The sequence below is a fragment of the Oncorhynchus masou genome, chromosome 18 (genome assembly GCF_036934945.1).
Source record: "Oncorhynchus masou masou isolate Uvic2021 chromosome 18, UVic_Omas_1.1, whole genome shotgun sequence".
Classification (NCBI taxonomy): Eukaryota; Metazoa; Chordata; class Actinopteri; order Salmoniformes; family Salmonidae; genus Oncorhynchus; species Oncorhynchus masou.
This window is the reverse complement of record NC_088229.1, coordinates 9,457,427-9,476,643: the sequence shown is the minus strand read 5'-3', so window position 1 is coordinate 9,476,643 and position 19,217 is coordinate 9,457,427. Positions and strand designations below refer to the sequence as shown.

At 45.4% G+C, this 19,217-nt stretch overlaps 1 protein-coding gene across 1 annotated transcript; it reads right to left on the bottom strand.

The window, feature by feature from the left end:
- Positions 1-7,866: 7,866 nt before the first annotated feature.
- Positions 7,867-16,571, bottom strand: LOC135505193 (mucin-2-like). Its single transcript, XM_064924356.1, has 3 exons — positions 16,389-16,571; positions 10,502-10,783; positions 7,867-10,398 (listed from the first exon to the last, which is right to left on the bottom strand). The coding sequence occupies exons 1-3, from the start codon at positions 16,569-16,571 to the stop codon at positions 7,867-7,869; spliced, it is 2,997 nt and encodes a 998-aa protein (XP_064780428.1).
- Between the last annotated feature and the right edge of the window lie 2,646 nt (positions 16,572-19,217).

Below are 19,217 nucleotides of genomic sequence, written 5' to 3'. Positions count from 1 at the left end.
CTCACTCTCTTCCCCCTTTCTCTCTCCCCCCTCTCCCTCCCCTTTCTCTCTCCCTCTCACTCTCTCTTTCCCCTTTCTCTCTCTTTCTCCCCTTTCTCTCTCTGCCCCTCTCCCCCCTCTCTCTTTCTCTCGCTCTCTTACCCCCCTCTCTCTATTTCTCTCTCAAATTCAGATTCAGATTGCTTTATTGGCTGAAAAACATCTTGTAGATATTGCCAGAGCAGTATAGTGGTACAGCAGTTTAGTAAATCCAGTACAATGCAATGAGGATAATGGAATACAGTTAATTTCAGTAGTAATAATAATAGCACATATAATCATGTATACAGGTACAACACTACTGCTGTTGTATTGTGGAATCTTCCGTCGATACATTTAATTAAATACAAATCAGATTCAAAAAAGAAAAGGAAACAATAGCTAATACATAAACAAGGACATGATGATGGTTCCACTACGTATTACTGTCAGTTATATACAATGGAAATACTTCAGGGAATTAATCGTCATGGAATGCCATGTGGCAGTAATATTAGTAATATTCCCAGTGTTATGTTATCAGTAAATGCACAGAAGTTGTCACGCCCTGACCGTAGAAATCCTTTTATTCTCTATGTTTGTTTGGTCAGGGTGTGACTCGGGTGGGAAAGTCTATGCTTTCTGGTTCTTTGTTTTTGGCCGGGTATGATTCTCTGTCAGGGACAGCTGTCTATCGTTGTCTCTGATTGGGAATCATACTTAGGCAGCCTTTTTGCCTTTTCTCATTTGTGGGTTGTTGTCTTTGTTAGTGGCCTGTATAGCCTTACAGAGCTTCACGTTCGTTTAGTTGTTTATTGTTTTGTTGGCGACATTTAAAATAAAAGAATGTACGCTTACCATGCTGCACCTTGGTCCGGTCATTTCCTTGATGACGATCGTGACAGAAGTTGGGAATTGTTTGAGAAAAAAGTGCATCTCTGTCTCCCCTTTAGTGCAGTGACCACATAGACACTCCTCTTTAGGTAGCCATGTCTTTTTGCGTCTCCCTTTTTCTACAGCCAATTGGTGTTTGCTGATTCTGTACTTTTTTTAAATTGTAATTTTATTTAACAAATCAGTTAAGAAAAAATTCTTATTTTCAATGACAACTTAGGAACAGTGGGTTAACTACCTTGTTCAGGGGCAGAACAACAGATTTTTACCTTGTCGGCGCATGGATTCGATCTAACATCCTTTCAGGTTACTGGCCCAACGCTCTAACCACTAGGCTACCTGCTGCCCCTACTTGGTCAGGATCTGTCTGTTTTGTATCTCTGACAGAGTAGAGGTATTCAAATCAAACTTATTTGTCACATGCACCGAATACAACAAGTGTAGACCTTACAAGCCCTTAACCAAGAAGATTTAAGAAAATATTTGACAAATAAACTGAAGTTAAAAATATATATATCAATATAAAATAAAAGTAACACAATAACATAACAATGATGAGGCTATATACAGGGGGTACCGGTACCGAGTCAGTGTGTGGGGATACAGGTTAGTTGAGGTAATTTGTACATGTAGGTAGGGGTGAAGTGACTATGCATAGATGATGAACAGCAAGTAGCAGCAGTGTACAAAACAAATGGAGGAGGGGTCAATGTAAATAGTCAGGTGGCCATTTGATTAATTGTTCAGCAGTCTTATGGCTTGGGGTAGAAGCTGTTAAGGACCCTTTTGGTCCTAGACTTGTGTGGTTTGCCGTGCGGTAGCAGAGACTTGGGTGACTGGAGTCTCTGACATTATTATGGGCTTTCCTCTGACACCACCTATTATATAGGTCCTGGATGGCAGGACGCTTGGCCACAGGGATGTACTGGGCCATACGCACCACCATCTGTAGCGCCTTACGATCAGATGCCGAGCTGTTGCCATACCAGCCGGTGATGCACAGCTGTAGAACTTTTTGAGGATCTGGGGACCCATGCCAAATCTTTCAGTCTCCTGAGGGGGAAAAGGTTTTGTCGTGCCCTCTTCACGACTGTGTTGGTGATATGGACACCAAGGAATTGGAAACTCTCAACCCGCTCCACTAAAGCCCCATCGGTGTTAATGTTCGGCCCATCTTTTCCTGTAGTCCACGATCAGCTCCTTTGTCTTGCTCACATGGAGGGAGAGGTTGTTGTCCTGGTACCACACTGCCAGTTCTCTGACCTCCTTCCTATAAACTGTCTCATCGTTGTCAGTGATCAGGCCTACCACTGTTATGTCGTCAGCAAACTTAATGATGGTGTTGGAGTCGTGTTTGGCCACACAGTCGTGGTGATTAGGGAGTGCAGGAGGTGACTAAGTACACACCCCTGAGGGGCTTAGTGTTGAGTATCAGCCTAGCAGACGTGTTGTTGCCTACCCTTACAACCTGGGAGTCAGGAAGTCCAGGATCCAGTTGGAGGTGTTTATTCCCAGGGTCCTTAGCAAAGTGATGAGCTTTGTGGGCACTATGGTGTTGAACACTGTGCTGTAGTTAATGAACAGCATTCTCACATAGGTGTTTCTTTTGTCCAGGTTGGAAAGGGCAGTGTAGAGTGCGATTGCATCATCTGTGGATCTGTTGGGGTGGTATGCGAATTGGAGTGGGTCTAGAGTATCTGGGAGGAGCCATGACCAGCCTTTCAAAGCACTTCACGTGAGTGCTACGGGTAGTAATCATTTAGGCAGGCTACCTTCAATTCCTTGGGCACAGGGACTATGGTGGCCGGCTTGAAACATGTAGGTATTACAGACTCGGTCAGGGAGAGGTTGAAAATGTCAGTGAAGACACTTGCCAGTTGGTCCGCACATGCTCTGAGTACACGTCCTGGTAATCCATCTGGCCCAACGGCTTTGTGAATGTTGACCTGTTTAAAGGTCTTGCTCACATCGAGAGTGTTATCACACAGTCATCCAAAACAGCTGGTGCTCTCGTGAGTGTTTCAGTGTTGCTTGCCTCGAAGCGAGCATAAAAGGCATTTCGGTCATCTGATAGGCTCGCGTCACTGGGCAGCTCGTGTCTGAGTTTCACTTTGTTGTCCATAATAGTTTTCAAGCACTGCCTCGTCCGATGAGTATCAGAGCCGATGTAGTAGGATTCAATCTTAATCCTGTGTTGACGTTTGCTTGTTTGATTGTTCGTCTGAGGGCAAAGCAGGATTTCTTATAAGCATCCGGATTAATGTCCCGCTCCTTGAAAGCGGCAGCTTTGCCTTTGCCTGTAAATGTTGCCTGTAAATCCATAGCTTCTGGTTGGGATATGTACATATGGTCACTGTGGGTATGATGTCGTCAAGGCACTTATTGTTGAAGCTGATAACTGAGGTGGTTTACTCCTCAACGCCATTGGATTAATCCCGGAACATATTCCAGTCTGTGCTGCAAAACAGTGCTGTAGTTTAGCATCCGCTTCATCTGACTACTTCCGTATTGAGGGAGTCACTGGTACTTCCTGCTTTAGATTTTGCTTGTATGCTTGTATTCTCTGTTCTACTAGTGCCAGCTCTATATTAACCGTGTCGTCGTTCAGCCACGACTCTATGAAACATAAGACATTACAGTTTTTAATGTCCCGCTGGTAGGATAATCTTAATCGTAGGTCATCAAATTTATTTTCCAATGATTGCATGTTAGCCAGTAGAACGGAAGTCAGTGTGATTTTAGTCGCTCGCCTACAGATTCTCCGAAGGTAGCCTGACCTGCACCCTCTTTTCCTCTGTCTTTTCTTCACGCAAATGACTGGGATCTGGGCCTGTTCCCGGGAAAGCAGTACATCTTGTCGGTCTCGTTAAAGGAAAAAGCTTTTTCCAGTTCGTGGTGGTAGAGATGGTAGCAGCAACATTATGTACAAAATAGGTTTAAAAAATAAGTTACAAACAACACACACACAAAAACAAATAGCACAGTTGATTAGGAGCCTGTTAAACATCAGCCATCCTCTTCGGTGCCATCCTCCATGGACCAGATGGGGTTTGAGCTGCTAATGGAGAACGACTACATATATATATTTTCCGTATAGGTAGTTATGTCGTATGTCAGTGGCTACAGTATATAGATAGGATCCCATTGTTATTGTGACACCTATTTTAGTATTTTATTTTTTCTCTCTTTTGTGAATCTTTTTTTTTTTTTTGTTAGATTGTTTCTACCTTTGTTTTTCTTTTGTTGTACTGTTTTATTTTGATGATGTCTTAGTGGGGTGGAGGGATAAAGGACTGGGGATGTTGTACTGCTATCAATCTATCAAACTTGAAAACGTAATAATAAAGTATACCAAAAAAAGAGTAGAGATATTCTGCCAATTTGTATTCTCTTTTGAGGCCAAATAGCAATTTAGTTTATTCTGTGTTATTGTTTCATTTTCCCAATTTGTCAAATAGGAGGTTTTCATTTCTATATCAATTTGATTGATTTCCCTGTATGTTCGGATAATAGGCTTGTTTAGTGTTTTTTAACAGCTGACATAGGGGACTCTTTTCAGGGTTCAGATCTTGGGTTTCCAGTGATTTGAATTGTAAGGATGTTTTGGGGCTTAATTTCAAATGGTGTCAAAATGTTACCGTCATTTTCTTTATATTTACAATTAAAGGGAATCTTCCGAGTTCTGCTCTGCTTTGCATTATTTGGTACTTTCTTTTGGATATTTAGGATAATTCTCTCCAGCTTCTCTCCTTTTTTCCCTTCAGGTCTGTCAGACCCCAGGTGTACAGTCTTCGCCCTGGGGCCTCTTCACCTCCCTATATCCCTCTCTCCCTCCTTCCCTCACTCCTGGCTGTCCTCCAGTTTAAACAGAAGGACGGGACTGAGGCGAGAGGAGAGGAGAGGAGAGAGAGAGGGGGGGGGGCTCGTGTGAGTTCTGAATAATTCATGGTGGCCTGTAATGAAGCCAGTCCACTGTTTTAAGTGTTTGGTGTAATGGAGTTTCAGGGACAAGGCTATCATTTTCTCTTAATGGCGCTTTCTGCGCTGCTCCTCGTGACCCGCTCTCCACGCCCCCGCTCTGTACACCCCTACCGTGGTAACTGCACATTACCACTGGCACACACAAGGCGATTACCGGCAGCTGCAGGAGTTTCGTAGCGGCCAAAGTGGCCAATTTTCTCTTTGCCATTTAAACAACAAACAGAGTGGTATGTTAAAAAGGGAAAGAGAACGAAGGGAATATGGGTGATGAGGGTTATTGTCATTCAGTAAGAGCACATTTAGCAAGGGGGTGGCATTTCTGTTCACTAGTTTTAAGGTTCTTTATGGATATCTTAAGGGGAAGAAACAGGAGCTCAGTTAAATGAACGTTCACTCCTCCTCACTCATCTACAACTGGGCCATTTCAGCTGGTATTAGGCATTCAGGAATCAATCCAGGAGTTCAGAATGATGTACTGTATATCAGGGGAGATTCAGCCGCGGGCTGTTTTTGTCGGAGTGAATGGTTGGGGGGGGGGGGACGGAAAATAATTAAAATAATTTGTACGCTGCAAATTGACCACAACTGAGCCCAAAAAAAGAGATTGTATTTGAGAATAACAATAATTTCGTACCTTGATTACATTGACACACAATTACATTTGTCTCTTTTTTCATTTGTGGGAATATTTGGGTACAGATTTCCTAATCTGGGGGGAGGGGGGGGGGGGTGGAATAACTCTGGTTTGGCCCGCTGCCTGTTACAGACCCCTTATCTACACTTTGAATCACTTCCCCTTGTCACAGGGACAGAAGCCAAGACTGAGACAGAACCATGGCTCATGATTGTTTTAGAGAGCAGGTTGTGTCAAGTGTACAGAATGGACCTGAGCTCACAGATTGAACTGCTGGCAAGCATCCAATCTCCACCACAGACGCACTGACTGAAAAACAAATATTGACAAGTTATTGATCCTAGGAATATTGTTCTATTTTATGTGTAAAATATGTAGCTAGTAATAAGTACAATGGAAAGTTCCACTGAATGAGAGATGAGGTTGAGAGAATGTCAACAGTTTGCAAAGCTGTCACCAAGGCAAAGGGTGGCTACTTTGAAGAATCTCAAATATAAAATATATTTATTTAACACTTTTTTGGTTACTACATGATTCCATATGTGTTATTTCATAGTATGATGTCTTCACTATTATTCTACAATGTAGAAAACAGTAAAAATAAAGAAAAACCCTTGAATGAGTAGTTGTGTCCACACCTTTGACTGGTGCTGTATGCCTCTGCCTCTACCCAGTGTGTGTACTGGGCCTGTCGCCTCCCTTGCTGCCCCAGAGATAACAGTTCAGGAAAAAGTATTGACCTTTCACCTTTTAAATGGAAGTGGCAGGTGAGGAGTGTGCAGTGTGTGTGTGTGTGTGTGTGTGTGTGTGTGTGTGTGTGTGTGTGTGTGTGTGTGTGTGTGTGTGTGTGTGTGTGTGTGTGTGTGTGAGTGTGAGTGTGAGTGTGTGAGTTTGTAAACATTGTGTTAGCTATATGTTTCAACACGTCTGCCGAGAGGAAAAAAAATGATAATTTGTGTTTAACGTTTCCAGTTTTTCCATCCATGGGACACCTGCCCTGTAAGTTATGTGTAGATAGCGTTCTGCTGCAAGGTGGCAGGGAAGTATTTTCTTTGTCTCTGCTCTTTGTCCCCTGGTGACATTACACGTTTTCTTAACAAGCAAACAGTGCAGCTCAGTAAAGACAAAGACAGAGAGCTGCACCTGCCTGGGTCTGTGTGTGGAGGAGGGCTCTAACCGTAAACACCCCTCCTCTGCCCCCATCACACACACTGACTCACCACCTCTTTACCAGCCTGTCTCTCCACATTCTCAGTTCTACACCTCGCAGCCAAACACAGTTCATATAGACAGAGCAGAGCACGGTCAACAACACACAACCCTTCTATAAACCTTACATAAAATAAATAAACATAAAATAAATAAATAAACCTATAAACCTACCCTTCTATAAACCTTACAGTGCAACCGCATTGATGAAGAAAGATAGAGGGAAGAGACGCGAGCAAACTTATACGGTACACTCAAGTACTCATGTACTCATATAATCACACATTCATGTACTCATGTAATCATATATGCATGTTTTCATGTATTCAAGTACTCATGTACTCATGTAATCACACATTCATGTACTCATGTATTCATATATGCATGTAGCCATGTCCTCATTTACTCATATAATCATGCATTCATCTATTCATGTACTCATGCATTAATGTACTCATGTATTCATGTACTCATGTACTCATTTATTCATGTTTTCATGAATTAAGGTACTCATATATCCATGTAGTCATGTACTCATGTATTCATGTACTGATACATTCATGTACTCATGCACTCATGTATTCATGTATGCATGTACTCATGCACTCATGCATTAATTTACTCATGTACTCATGTATTCATGTAGTAATGTGCTCATGTACTCATGTATTCATGTTTTCATGTACTCAATTATTAATCTACTCATTATTCATGTACTCATGTATTCATGTGCTCATCTACTCACGCATACATGTGCTCATCTACTCACGCATACATGTACTCACATATAAATGTATTAATGTACTCATATAGTCATGTACTCATGTACTCATTTATTCATGTTTTCATGAATTAATGTACTCATATATCCATGTAGTCATGTACTCATGTATTCATGTACTGATACATTAATGTACTCATGCACTCATGTACTCATGTATTCTGTACAAACACAGAAATAATCACTCAAGCCTGGAAACCCTACTGGGAAGATTGCAGGGTCTGTATATGTGTTATTGTGTGAGAACAATATGGTTTTATGACATTTATGGTATTTGGCCATAAAAGCATTACAGTATTCGCATGTGACATAGTGTATTAATGGAGTATGGTGTATTATATGACGTTCTTTAGAGCAGGCCCTGGGGACAAGGCCACACAACCCAATGTGCTGCTAACCTACAGTGGCTGTATGGAGGAGCCTCGGCCCCCACTGGTACTGGCTGTATGGAGGAGCCTCGGCCCCCACTGGTACTGGCAGGATGGAGGAGCCTCGGCCCCCACTGGTACTGGTTGTATTGAGGGGCCTCGACCCCCACTGGTACTGGCTGTATTGAGGGGCCTCGACCCCCACTGGTACTGGTTGTATGGAGGAGCCTCGGTCCCCACTGGTACTGGTTGTATGGAGGGCCTCGACCCCCACTGGTACTGGTTGTATGGAGGAGCCTCGGTCCCCACTGGTACTGGTTGTATGGAGGAGCCTCGGCCCCCACTGGTACTGGTTGTGTGGAGGAGCCTCGGCCCCCACTGGTACTGGTTGTGTGGAGGAGCCCCCACTGGTACTGGTTGTGTCGGCCCCACTGGTACTGGCTGTATGGAGGAGCCTCGGTCCCCACTGGTACTGGTGTGGAGGAGCCTCGGCCCCCACTGGTACTGGTGTGGAGGACCACCACTGGCCTCGGTCCCCACTGGTACTGGTTGTGTGGAGGAGCCTGGCTGTATTGAGGGGGCCCCCACTGGTACTGGTTGGTGTATGGAGGAGCCTCGGTCCCCACTGGTACTGGTTGTGTGGAGTAGCCTCGACCCCCACTGGTACTGGCTGTATGGAGGAGCCTCGGTCCGCACTGGTACCGGCCCCCACTGGTACTGGTGGCTGTATGGAGGATCCTCGGTCCCCACTGGTACTGGTTGTGTGGAGGAGCCTCGGCCCCCACTGGTACTGGTTGTGTGGAGGAGCCTCGGTCCCCACTGGTACTGGTTGTATGGAGGAGCCTCGGCCCCCACTGGTACTGGTTGTATGGAGGAGCCCCACCTGGCTGTATGGAGGAGCCTCCCCCACTGGTACTGGTTGTATGGAGGAGCCTCGGTCCCCACTGGTACTGGTTGTGTGGAGGAGCCTTGGCCCCCACTGGTACTGGTTGTGTGGAGGAGCCTCGGTCCCCACTGGTACTGGTTGTATGGAGGAGCCCCGGCCCCCACTGGTACTGGTTGTATGGAGGAGCCTCGGTCCCCACTGGTACTGGTTGTATGGAGGAGCCTCGGCCCCCACTGGTACTGGTTGTATGGAGGAGCCTCGGTCCCCACTGGTACTGGTTGTATGGAGGAGCCTCGGCCCCCACTGGTACTGGTTGTATGGAGGAGCCTCGGTCCCCACTGGTACTGGTTGTGTGGAGGAGCCTCGACCCCCACTGGTACTGGCTGTATGGAGGAGCCTCGGTCCCCACTGGTACTGGTTGTGTGGAGGAGCCTCGGCCCCCACTGGTACTGGTTGTGTGGAGGAGCCTCGGCCCCCACTGGTACTGGTTGTGTGGAGGAGCCTCGGTACTGGTACTGTATGGAGGAGCCTCGACCCCCACTGGTACTGGTTGTATGGAGGAGCCTCGGCACCCCTGGTACTGGTTGTATGGAGTACTGGCCCCACTGTATGTATGGAGGAGCCTCGGCTCGGCCCCCACTGGTACTGGTTGTATGGAGGAGCCTCGGCCCCCACTGGTACTGGCCCCCACTGTATGTATGGAGGAGCCTCGGCCCCCACTGGTACTGGCTGTATGGAGGAGCCTCGACCCCCACTGGTACTGGTTGTATGGAGGAGCCTCGGCCTGGTACTGGTTGTGTGGAGGAGGTCCCCACTGGTACTGGTTGTATGGAGGAGCCTCGGCCCCCACTGGTACTGGTTGTATGGAGGAGCCTCGGCCCCCACTGGTACTGGTTGTATGGAGGAGCCCCCACTGGTACTGGTTGTATGGAGGAGCCTCCCCCACTGGTACTGGTTGTATGGAGGAGACCCCCACTGGTACTGGTTGTATGGAGGAGTGGTCCCCACTGGTACACTGGCCCCACTGGTACTGGTGTGGAGGAGCCTCGGTCCCCACTGGTACTGGTTGTATGGAGGAGCCTCGGCCCCCACCCCCACTGGTACTGGCTGTACTGGTTGTGGAGGCCCCCACTGGCCTGTTGTGGAGGAGCCTCGGTCCCCACTGGTACTGGTTGTGTGGAGGAGCCTCGGCCCCCACTGGTACTGGTTGTGTGGAGGAGCCTCGGCCCCCACTGGTACTGGTTGTGTGGAGGAGCCTCGGCCCCCACTGGTACTGGCTGTATGGAGGAGCCTCGGTCCCCACTGGTACTGGTTGTATGGAGGAGCCTCGGCCCCCACTGGTACTGGTTGTATGGAGGAGCCTCGGCCCCCACTGGTACTGGTTGTATGGAGGGTCCTCGGCCCCCACTGGTACTGGCTGTATGGAGGAGCCTCGGTCCCCACTGGTACTGGTTGTATTGAGGGGCCTCGACCCCCACTGGTACTGGTTGTATGGAGGAGCCTCGGTCCCTACTGGTACTGGTTGTATGGAGGAGCCTCGGCCCCCACTGGTACTGGTTGTATGGAGGGGCCTCTGCCCCCACTGGTACTGGCTGTATGGAGGAGCCTCGGCCCCCACTGGTACTGGCTGTATTGAGGGGCCCCGGGCCCACACTGGTAATGGCTGTATGGAGGGGCTTCAACCCCCACTGGTACTGGCTGAATGGAGGGGCCTCGACCCCCACTGGTACTGGTTGTATGGAGGGGCTTTGACCCTCACTGGTACTGGCTGTATTGAGGGGCATCAGCCCCCACTGGTACTGGCTGTATGGAGGGGCCTGACCCCCACTGGTACTGGCTGTATTGAGGGTTCTCGACCTCCACTGGTACTGGTTGTATGGAGGAGCCTCGGCCCCCACTTGTACTGGCTGTATTGAGGGGCATCGACCCTCACTGGTATTGGTTGTATGGAGGGGCCTCGGCCCCCACTGGTACTGGCTGTATGGAGGAGCCTCGGCCCCCACTGGTACTGGCTGTATTGAGGGGCCCCGGGCCCACACTGGTATTGGCTTTATGGAGGGGCCTCAACCCCCACTGGTAATGGCTGTATTGAGGGTTCTCGACCTCCACTGGTACTGGTTGTATGGAGGAGCCTCGGTCCCCACTGGTACTGGTTGTATGGAGGAGCCTTGGCCCCCACTGGTACTGGTTGTATGGAGGAGCCTCGACCCCCACTGGTACTGGCTGTATTGAGTGGCATCGGCCCCCACTGGTACTGGCTGTATGGAGGGGCCTCGACCCCCACTGGTACTGGCTGTGTGTGTGTGTGTGTGTGTGTGTGCGTGTGTGTCTTTGAGCATATGTGAACATGCAGATTTGTATCATTGTTTGTGCATATCTGTGTTGGAGCATAGTGGTTGGATTGTGTATATTGCAATATCAAAGTGTGTTTGCAAGGTTACGGATGAGTTTGCATCTGTTTATGTGTAAATGCATGTATGTTTGTGCATTGGAGTGAGGATTTGTGAGTACACTACATGACCAAATGTATGTGGACACCTGCTCATCGAACATCTCATTCCAAAATCATGGGCATTAAACGTGGAGTTGGTCCCCATTTCGCTGCTATAACAGCCTCTACTTTTCTGGGAAGGCTTTCCACTAGATGTTGGAACATCGCTGCGGGGGACTTGCTTCCATTCAGCCACAAGAACATTAGTGAGGTCGGACACTGATGTTGGGCGATTAGGCCTGGCTCGCAGTTGGCGTTCCAATTAATCCCAAAGGTGTTAGATGGGGTTGAGGTCAGGGTTCTGTGCAGGTCAGTCGAGTTCTTCGACACTGATCTCAACAAACCATTTCTGTATGGGCCTCGCCTTGTGCACAGGAGCATTGTCATGCTGAAACAGAAAATATCCTTCCCCAAACTGTCACAAAGTTGGAAGCAGAGAATTGTCTAGCATGTCATTGTATGCTGTAGTATCAAGATTTCCCTTCACTGGAACTAAGGGGCCCGAACAATGAAAACAGCTCCAGACTATTATTCCTCCTCCACCAAACTTGAGAGTGGGCACTATGCATTCGGGCAGGTAGCGTTCTCCTGGCATCCGCCAAACCCAGATTCATCCGTCGGAATGCCAGATGGTGATGCGTGATTCATCACTCCAGAGAATGCATTTCCACTACTCCAGAGTCCAATGGCGGTGAGCTTTACACCACTCCAGCTGAAGCTTGGCATTGCGCATGGTGACATTGCTTACAGAGGCAGTTTGGAACTCGGTAGTGAGTGTGCAACCGAGGGCAGACAATTTTTACATGCTATCTGCTTCAACACTCTGCGGTCTAGTTCTGTTAGCTGGTGTGGTCTACCAGTTTGTGGTCTAGCCAATGTTGCTCCTAGACGTTTCCACATACAATGTGATATTCTGGATTTTTGTTTTAGATTCCGTCTCTCACAGTTGAAGTGTACCTATGATAAAAATTACAGACCTCTACATGATTTGTAAGTAGGAAAACCTGCAAAATCCGGAGCGTATCAAATACTTGTTCTCCCCACTGTATTTGATATTGGCAGAAAGCTTCAATTATTGTTAATCTAACTGCACTGTCCAATTTACAGAAGCTATTACAGTAAAATAATACCATGCTATTGTTTGAGGAGAGTGCACAAATTTGAACATGAAAAGTTATTAATAAACAAATTTGGCACATTTGGGCAGTCTTAACTTCTTATGGCTGCAGGGGCAGTATTGAGTAGCTTGGATGAAAGGTACCCATATCAAACGGCCTGCTCCTCAGTCATAGTTGCTAATATTTGCATATTATTATTAGTATTGGTTAGAAAACAATCTGAAGTTTCTAAAACTGTTTGAATTATGTCTGTGAGTACAACAGAACTCATCTAGCAGGCAAAAATCTGAGAAATTCCACTTCCTGTTTTTTTTCTTTTCTGGATGTGGCAGATTTTCAACCAAGCTCTCACTGAAATTACAGCGAGATATGGATGAGTTTTCACTTCCTACGACTTCCACTAGATGTCAACAGTCAATGGAACCTTGTCTGATGACTCTAATGTGAAGGGGGGTCGATTGACACAGGAAATAGCCACCACAGCCATGAGTGGACCATGCTTCACCAGGCACCAGGTTCACAGGGGAAGGACTTGCGTTCCTCCGCTCATCTGAAGTCATTCTAATTCTCCGGTTGGAACATTACTCAAGATATATGTAAATAACATTCTAAGGATTGATTCAGTACATTGTTTGACATGTTTCTACTGACTGTTACGGAACTTTTGGACATTTCGTCACATTATATTGGACACTCTTCGTGACTTTGGAATTGTTTACCAAATGCGCTAACCAAAGTAGCTAATTGGACATAAATAACGGACATTTTCAAACAAATCAAGCATTTATTGTGGACCTGGGATTCCTAGGACTGCATTCTGATGAAGTTCATCAAAGGTAAGGAAACATTTATCCTGTATTTTCTGGTTTCTGTTGACTTCCAACATGGAGGCTAATTTGGCTACTGTTCTGAGCGCCGTCTCAGATTATTGCATGGGTTGCTTTTTCCGTAAACTTTTTTTGAAATCTGACACAGTGGTTGCATTAAGGAGAGGTATATCTATAATTCCATGTGTATAACTTGTCTTATCATACACATTTATGATGAGTATTTCTGTTGAAACGATGTGGCTATGCAAAAATCACTTGATGTTTTTGGAACTAGTACGATATCGGGATTGCAGCCATAACAAGTTAATAGACCATTTTGAACAGAAATGCAATGGTTCATTGGATCAGTTTAAAACTTTGCACATACACTGTTGCCATCTAGTGGACAAAATCTAAATTGCAACTGGGCTGGAAGAATACATTATGGCATTTCTCTTGCATTTCAAATATGATGGTACAAAAAAATACAAAAGAACGGTTGGTTCGTCTTTGTATTATCTTTTACCAGATCTATTGCGTGATATTCTCCAACATTCCTGTCACATTTCCACAAACTTCAGTGTTCCCTTTCAAATGGTACCAAGAATACGCATATCCTCGCTTCAGGGCCTGAGCTACAGGCAGTTAGATATGGATATGTCATTTTAGGCAACAACAACAAAAAATGGGCGGAGGAGCCTTTCTTTTTTTTCTCTTTTTTTTAAGAGGAGCCTTTTGGTCCAAGACTTGGCTAACGCTTTCCTTGTGGTAGCAGAGAAAACAGTCTATAACTTGGGTGACTGAAGTCTGTGACAATTATATGGGCTTTCCTCTGACACCACCTATTACGTAGGTCCTGGATGGCAGGAAGCTAGGCCCAGTGATGTACTGGGCTGTACGCACTACCATCTGTAGCGATTAACGGTCAGATGTCGAGCAGTTGCCATACCAGGCGGTGATGTCAGGATCATCTCGATCTTGCAGCTGTAGAACTTTTTGGGGATCTGGGGACCCATGCCAAATCTTTCAGTCTCCTGAGGGGGAAAAGGTTTTGTAGTGCCCTCTTAAGGACTGTCTTGGTGTGTTTGACCCATGGTAGTTTGTTGGTGATGTGGACACCAAGGAACTGGAAACTCTCAACCCGCTCCATTACAGCCCCATCAATGTTAATGGGGGGGCTGTTCGGGCCGCCTTTTCCTTTAGTGCACGATCAGCTCCTTTGTCTTGCTCACATGGAGGGAGAGGTTGTTGTCCTGGCACCACACTGCCAGTTCTCTGACCTATTCCCTATAGGCTGTCTCATCGTTGTCAGTGATCAGGCCTACCACTCTTGTGTCGTCAGCAAACTTAATGATGCCGTTGAGGGTGAACACGACTGCCCAATGCAATCAGCACATCGAAAATCACAATTCCAGTGGGTCAGAAGTTTACATACACTAAGTTGACTGTGCCTTTAAACGGCTTGGAAAATTACAGAAAATGATGTTATGGCTTTTGAAGCTTTTGATAGGCTAATTGCCATAATTTGAGTAAATTGGAGGTGTACCTGTGGATGTATTTCAAGGCCTACTTTCAAACTCAGTGCCTCTTTGCTTGACATCATGGGAAATCTAAAGAAATCAGCCTCAGAAAAAAATTGTAGACCTCTACAACTCTGGTTCATCTTGAGAGCAATTTCCAAATGCCTGAGGGTACCACGTTCATCTGTACAAACAATAGTACGCAAGTATAAACACTATGGGACCACGCAGCCGTCATACCGCTCAGGAAAGAGACGTGTTCTGTCTCTTAGAGATAAACATACTTTGTGCAAATCAATCTCAGAACAACAGCAAGGACCTTGTGAAGATGCTGGAGGAAAGAGATACAAAAGTATCTGTATCCACAGTAAAAACGAGTCCTATATCGACAAATCCTGAAAGGCCGCTCAGCAAGGAAGAAGCCACTGCTCCAAAACCGCCATAAAAAAGCCAGACTACGGTTTGGAACTGCACATGGGGACAAAGATCATACTTTTTGGAGAAATGTCCTCTGGTCTGATGAAACAAAAATAGAACTGTTTGGCCATAATGACCATTGTTATGTTTGGCGGTAAAATGGGGAGGCTTGCAAGCTGAAGAACACCATCCCAACCGTGAAGCACGGGAGTGACAGCATCATGTTGTGGGGGTTCCTGCTGCAGGAGGGACTGGTGCACTTCACAAAATATATGGCATCATGAGGGAGGAAAATTACATGGATGTATTGAAGCAACATCTCAAGATATCAGTCAGGGAAGTCAGCCCAGTCAAAACTGTTCGCTGCTCTGGCCCCCCAATGTGGTCTTCCAAATGGACAATGACCACCTTCCGGAGACACCTACTTCAAGGAATACCTAGGATAAAAGTAATGACTTAGATGCACTATTGTAAAACTGATGTCAGAAGGTTAAGTCGCTCTGGATAAAGCCACTTAAATGTAAATGTAAATGTAAATTATTGGAGCAAATGGGTCTTCCAAATGGACAATGACCCCAAGCATACTTCAAAAGTTGTGGCAAAATGGCTTAAGGATAAAGCCACGTTATTGGAGTGGCCATCACAAAGCCCTGACCTCAATCCTATAGAACATTTGTGGTCAGAACTGAAAAAGCGAGTGCGAGCAAGGAGGCCTACAAACCTGACTCAGTTACACCAGCTCCGTCAGGAGGAATGGGTACAAAATTCTACTTATTGTGTGAAGCTTGTGGAAGGCTACCCGAAACGTTTGACCCAAGTTAAACAATGTAAAGGCAATGCTACCAAATACTAATTGAGTATTTGAGTATGATTTTGAGTATGTAAATTGAGTATGTAAACTTCTGACCCACTGGGAATGTGATGAAAGATGAACGAAATAAAAGCTGAAATAAATCATTCTCTCTCTATTATTCTGACATTTCATTCTTAAAATAAAGTGGTGAGCCTAACTGACCTAAAATTGAATTTTTACTAGGATTAGGATCAGGAATTGTGAACAACTGAGTTTAAATGTATTTTGCTATGTCCTATGTAAACATCCGAATTCAACTGTACATGTTTTTTGGGGATTTTTTTTTGGGGGGGGTGTATACAATATATATTATCTATATGTATTTCTTTAGTGCATCTGCCAAAGACACAGGGATTCAGGAGCTCTCAATGAGTATACCCCTGTCTACGGCTGTTGTGCCTCATCCCACTCCTTTCCCTATGATTTCAATGCCGACGTCGGCAGCCTTCAGTCCCTGCTCTGGATCGACCAGGGCTTCTCCATCTGTCGGAGGCCTGCACCATCCTTTACCATCCTGCACCATCCTGTGAAGCGTGTGAGTGGGGCAGATTTCCTCGTCCTTCTCTCCAGACGTGATTTTGGGCAGTTCCATGGTAAGAAATGTTACTGTTCCTGGTGCAAAAAACAATTGTTCTATGCCGGAGCTCGAGTAAATTACATTGCTAAGCTGCTCCCGAATGTACTAGGCCAGGAAATGGACATTGATTCCATGGTAGTCCATGTGGGCTTTAATGACATTATGAAAGGCAGCTCTGAAAAGTTGAAACTGGATTTCAAACTCTGATTGACTCTCTGCTAGACACTAATAAAATACCCACCATATATGGCCCTGTGCCCTCTCTGAATCGAGTCATTGAATGGTTTAACAGGATTTGTTCTCTTCTGGCTACGTGATTAATGCAGCTCAATGGGTGTAACTTTTGTTAACAATTTTGATACCTTTTGATGAAAAAAACAAACATTTTATATGGATGATGGGATCCACCCAAATAATTTGAGTTCCTGGATCCTTTCACAGCATTATAAGGTTACATTGAGACAATGACTTATCAATGACCCAAGCCCAGCTCAGTTAATCCCTACCATTGTAGTGCTGTTGTAGTGCTGAGTTATCATAATGCTTTAGCAAATGTACCTTATACCAGGGGCATTGGTAGACAATGTAAGTAATCAAATGTTTGTCCCTCTAACTGGGGCGGCAGGGTAGCCTAGTGGTTAGAGCGTTGGACTAGTAACCGAAAGGTTGCAAGTTTGAATCCCCGAGCTGACAAGGTACAAAATCTGTCGTTCTGACCCTGAACAGGCAGTTAACCCACTGTTCCTAGGCCGTCATTGAAAATAAGAATTTGTTCTTAACTGACTTGCCTAGTAAAACAAAGGTGAAATAAAAATAATAAAATTAACTGCCCTGAATACCTCTGCTGATCCAACAGCTATTGTACGCAGCAATCATGAGTCTATGAACCAGAGTTATACTGTTAGCACTGAGGCGGTGTGCCCACTGTTTGCAGCTCACCCTGCACTGACATATATAACATGAGCATGTCTACTTCTGATAAGCTTCCCAGTAAAGCAATGAAAACAAGCAAGCATCCCAGAAAAGTGCTCAAAATAGCCCAGTTTCACATATGTAGTTTAAGAAACAAGGTTCATGAAATCAATAATTTGCTAGTAACAGATGACATTCATATTCTGATTATCTCTGAAACTCACTTATACAATACCTTTGATGATACAGTGGTAGCAATACAAGGTTATAACATTTACAGGAAAGACAGAAATGCCAGTGGGGGAGGTGTTGCTGTTTTATAATCAGAACCACATTCCTGTAAAGATTAGAGAGGATATCATGTTAAATACTGTTGAAGTAATATGACTACAGGTTCATCTGCCTCACCTAAAGCCCATTCTGGTGTGAAGCTGCTATAGACCACCAAGTGCTAACAGTCCGTATCTGGATAACATATGTGAAATTATAATGTATGTGATATCAACAGAGAGGTATATATTGTGGGTGATTTAAATATTGACTGGCTTTCATCAAGCTTCCCACTCAAGACAAAGCTTCAACCTGTAACTAGTGCCTGCAACCTGGATCAGGTTATCAGTCAACCTACCAGGGTATTTACAAACAGCACAGGAATGAAATCATCAACATGTATTGATATCTTTACTAATGCTGCAGAAATGTACTTGAAATGTGTCCTATTACAGGGGCTGAGTCACTGGCTTACTGGTGCTCTTCCATGCCGTCCCTAGGAGGGGTGCGTCATTTGAGTGGGTTGAGTCAATGACGTGGTCTTCGTGTGTATGTTGGCGCCCCCCTCGGGTTTGTGCCCTTTCTTTGTGGGCTATACTCAGCCTTGTCTCAGGGTAGTAAGTCAGTGGTTGAAGATATCCCTCTAGTGGTGTGGGGGCTGTGTGCTTTATATCCTGCCTGGTTGGCCATGTCCGGGGGTATAGTCGGACGGGGCCACAGTGTCTCCTGACACCTCCTGTTTCAGCCTCCAGTAATTATGCTGCAATAGTTTGTGTATTTATCCTGTCGTGTGGTCCCTCTAATTCTCTCTCTTTCTCTTTCTCTTTCTCTGTCTCTTTCTTTTTCTCTTTCTCTTTCTCTTTCTCTTTCTCTTTCTCTTTCTCTTGGAGGACCTCAGCCCTATGACCATGCCTCAGGACTACCTGGCCTGATGACTCCTTGCTGTCTCCAGTCCACCTGGTCATGCTGCTGCTCCAGTTTCAACTGTTCTGCCTGTGGTTATGACATCCTGGCGTGTAATGAGGAGCAACCAGACGCTGCACTTGACACATTTATGAAATTGCTTAACCTAGATACTAATAAGCATGCACCCATTAAGAAAATTGCTGTAAAAACTGTTCAATCTCCATGGAATGATGAGGAACTGAAACATTGTATGGTTAGGAGGGATGAGGCAAAAGGAACGGCAAATAGGTCTGGCTGCACAACTGATTGACAAACGTACTGCAAATTGAGAAATCACGTGACTAAACTGAATAGAAAGAAGAAGAAACTAAACTATGAAACAAAAATAAATGACATAAAAAATTATAGTAAACCGCTTTGGAGCACTTCAAATGAAATTTTGGGGTAAAAAGGCAAATTCAGCTCCATCAATTCATTGAATCAGACGTTTCATTCAAATCACTTTAACACTTTAATGCGTTTTTCATTGAAAAGATTAGAAAACTTAGGCATGACATGCCAGCAACAAACGCT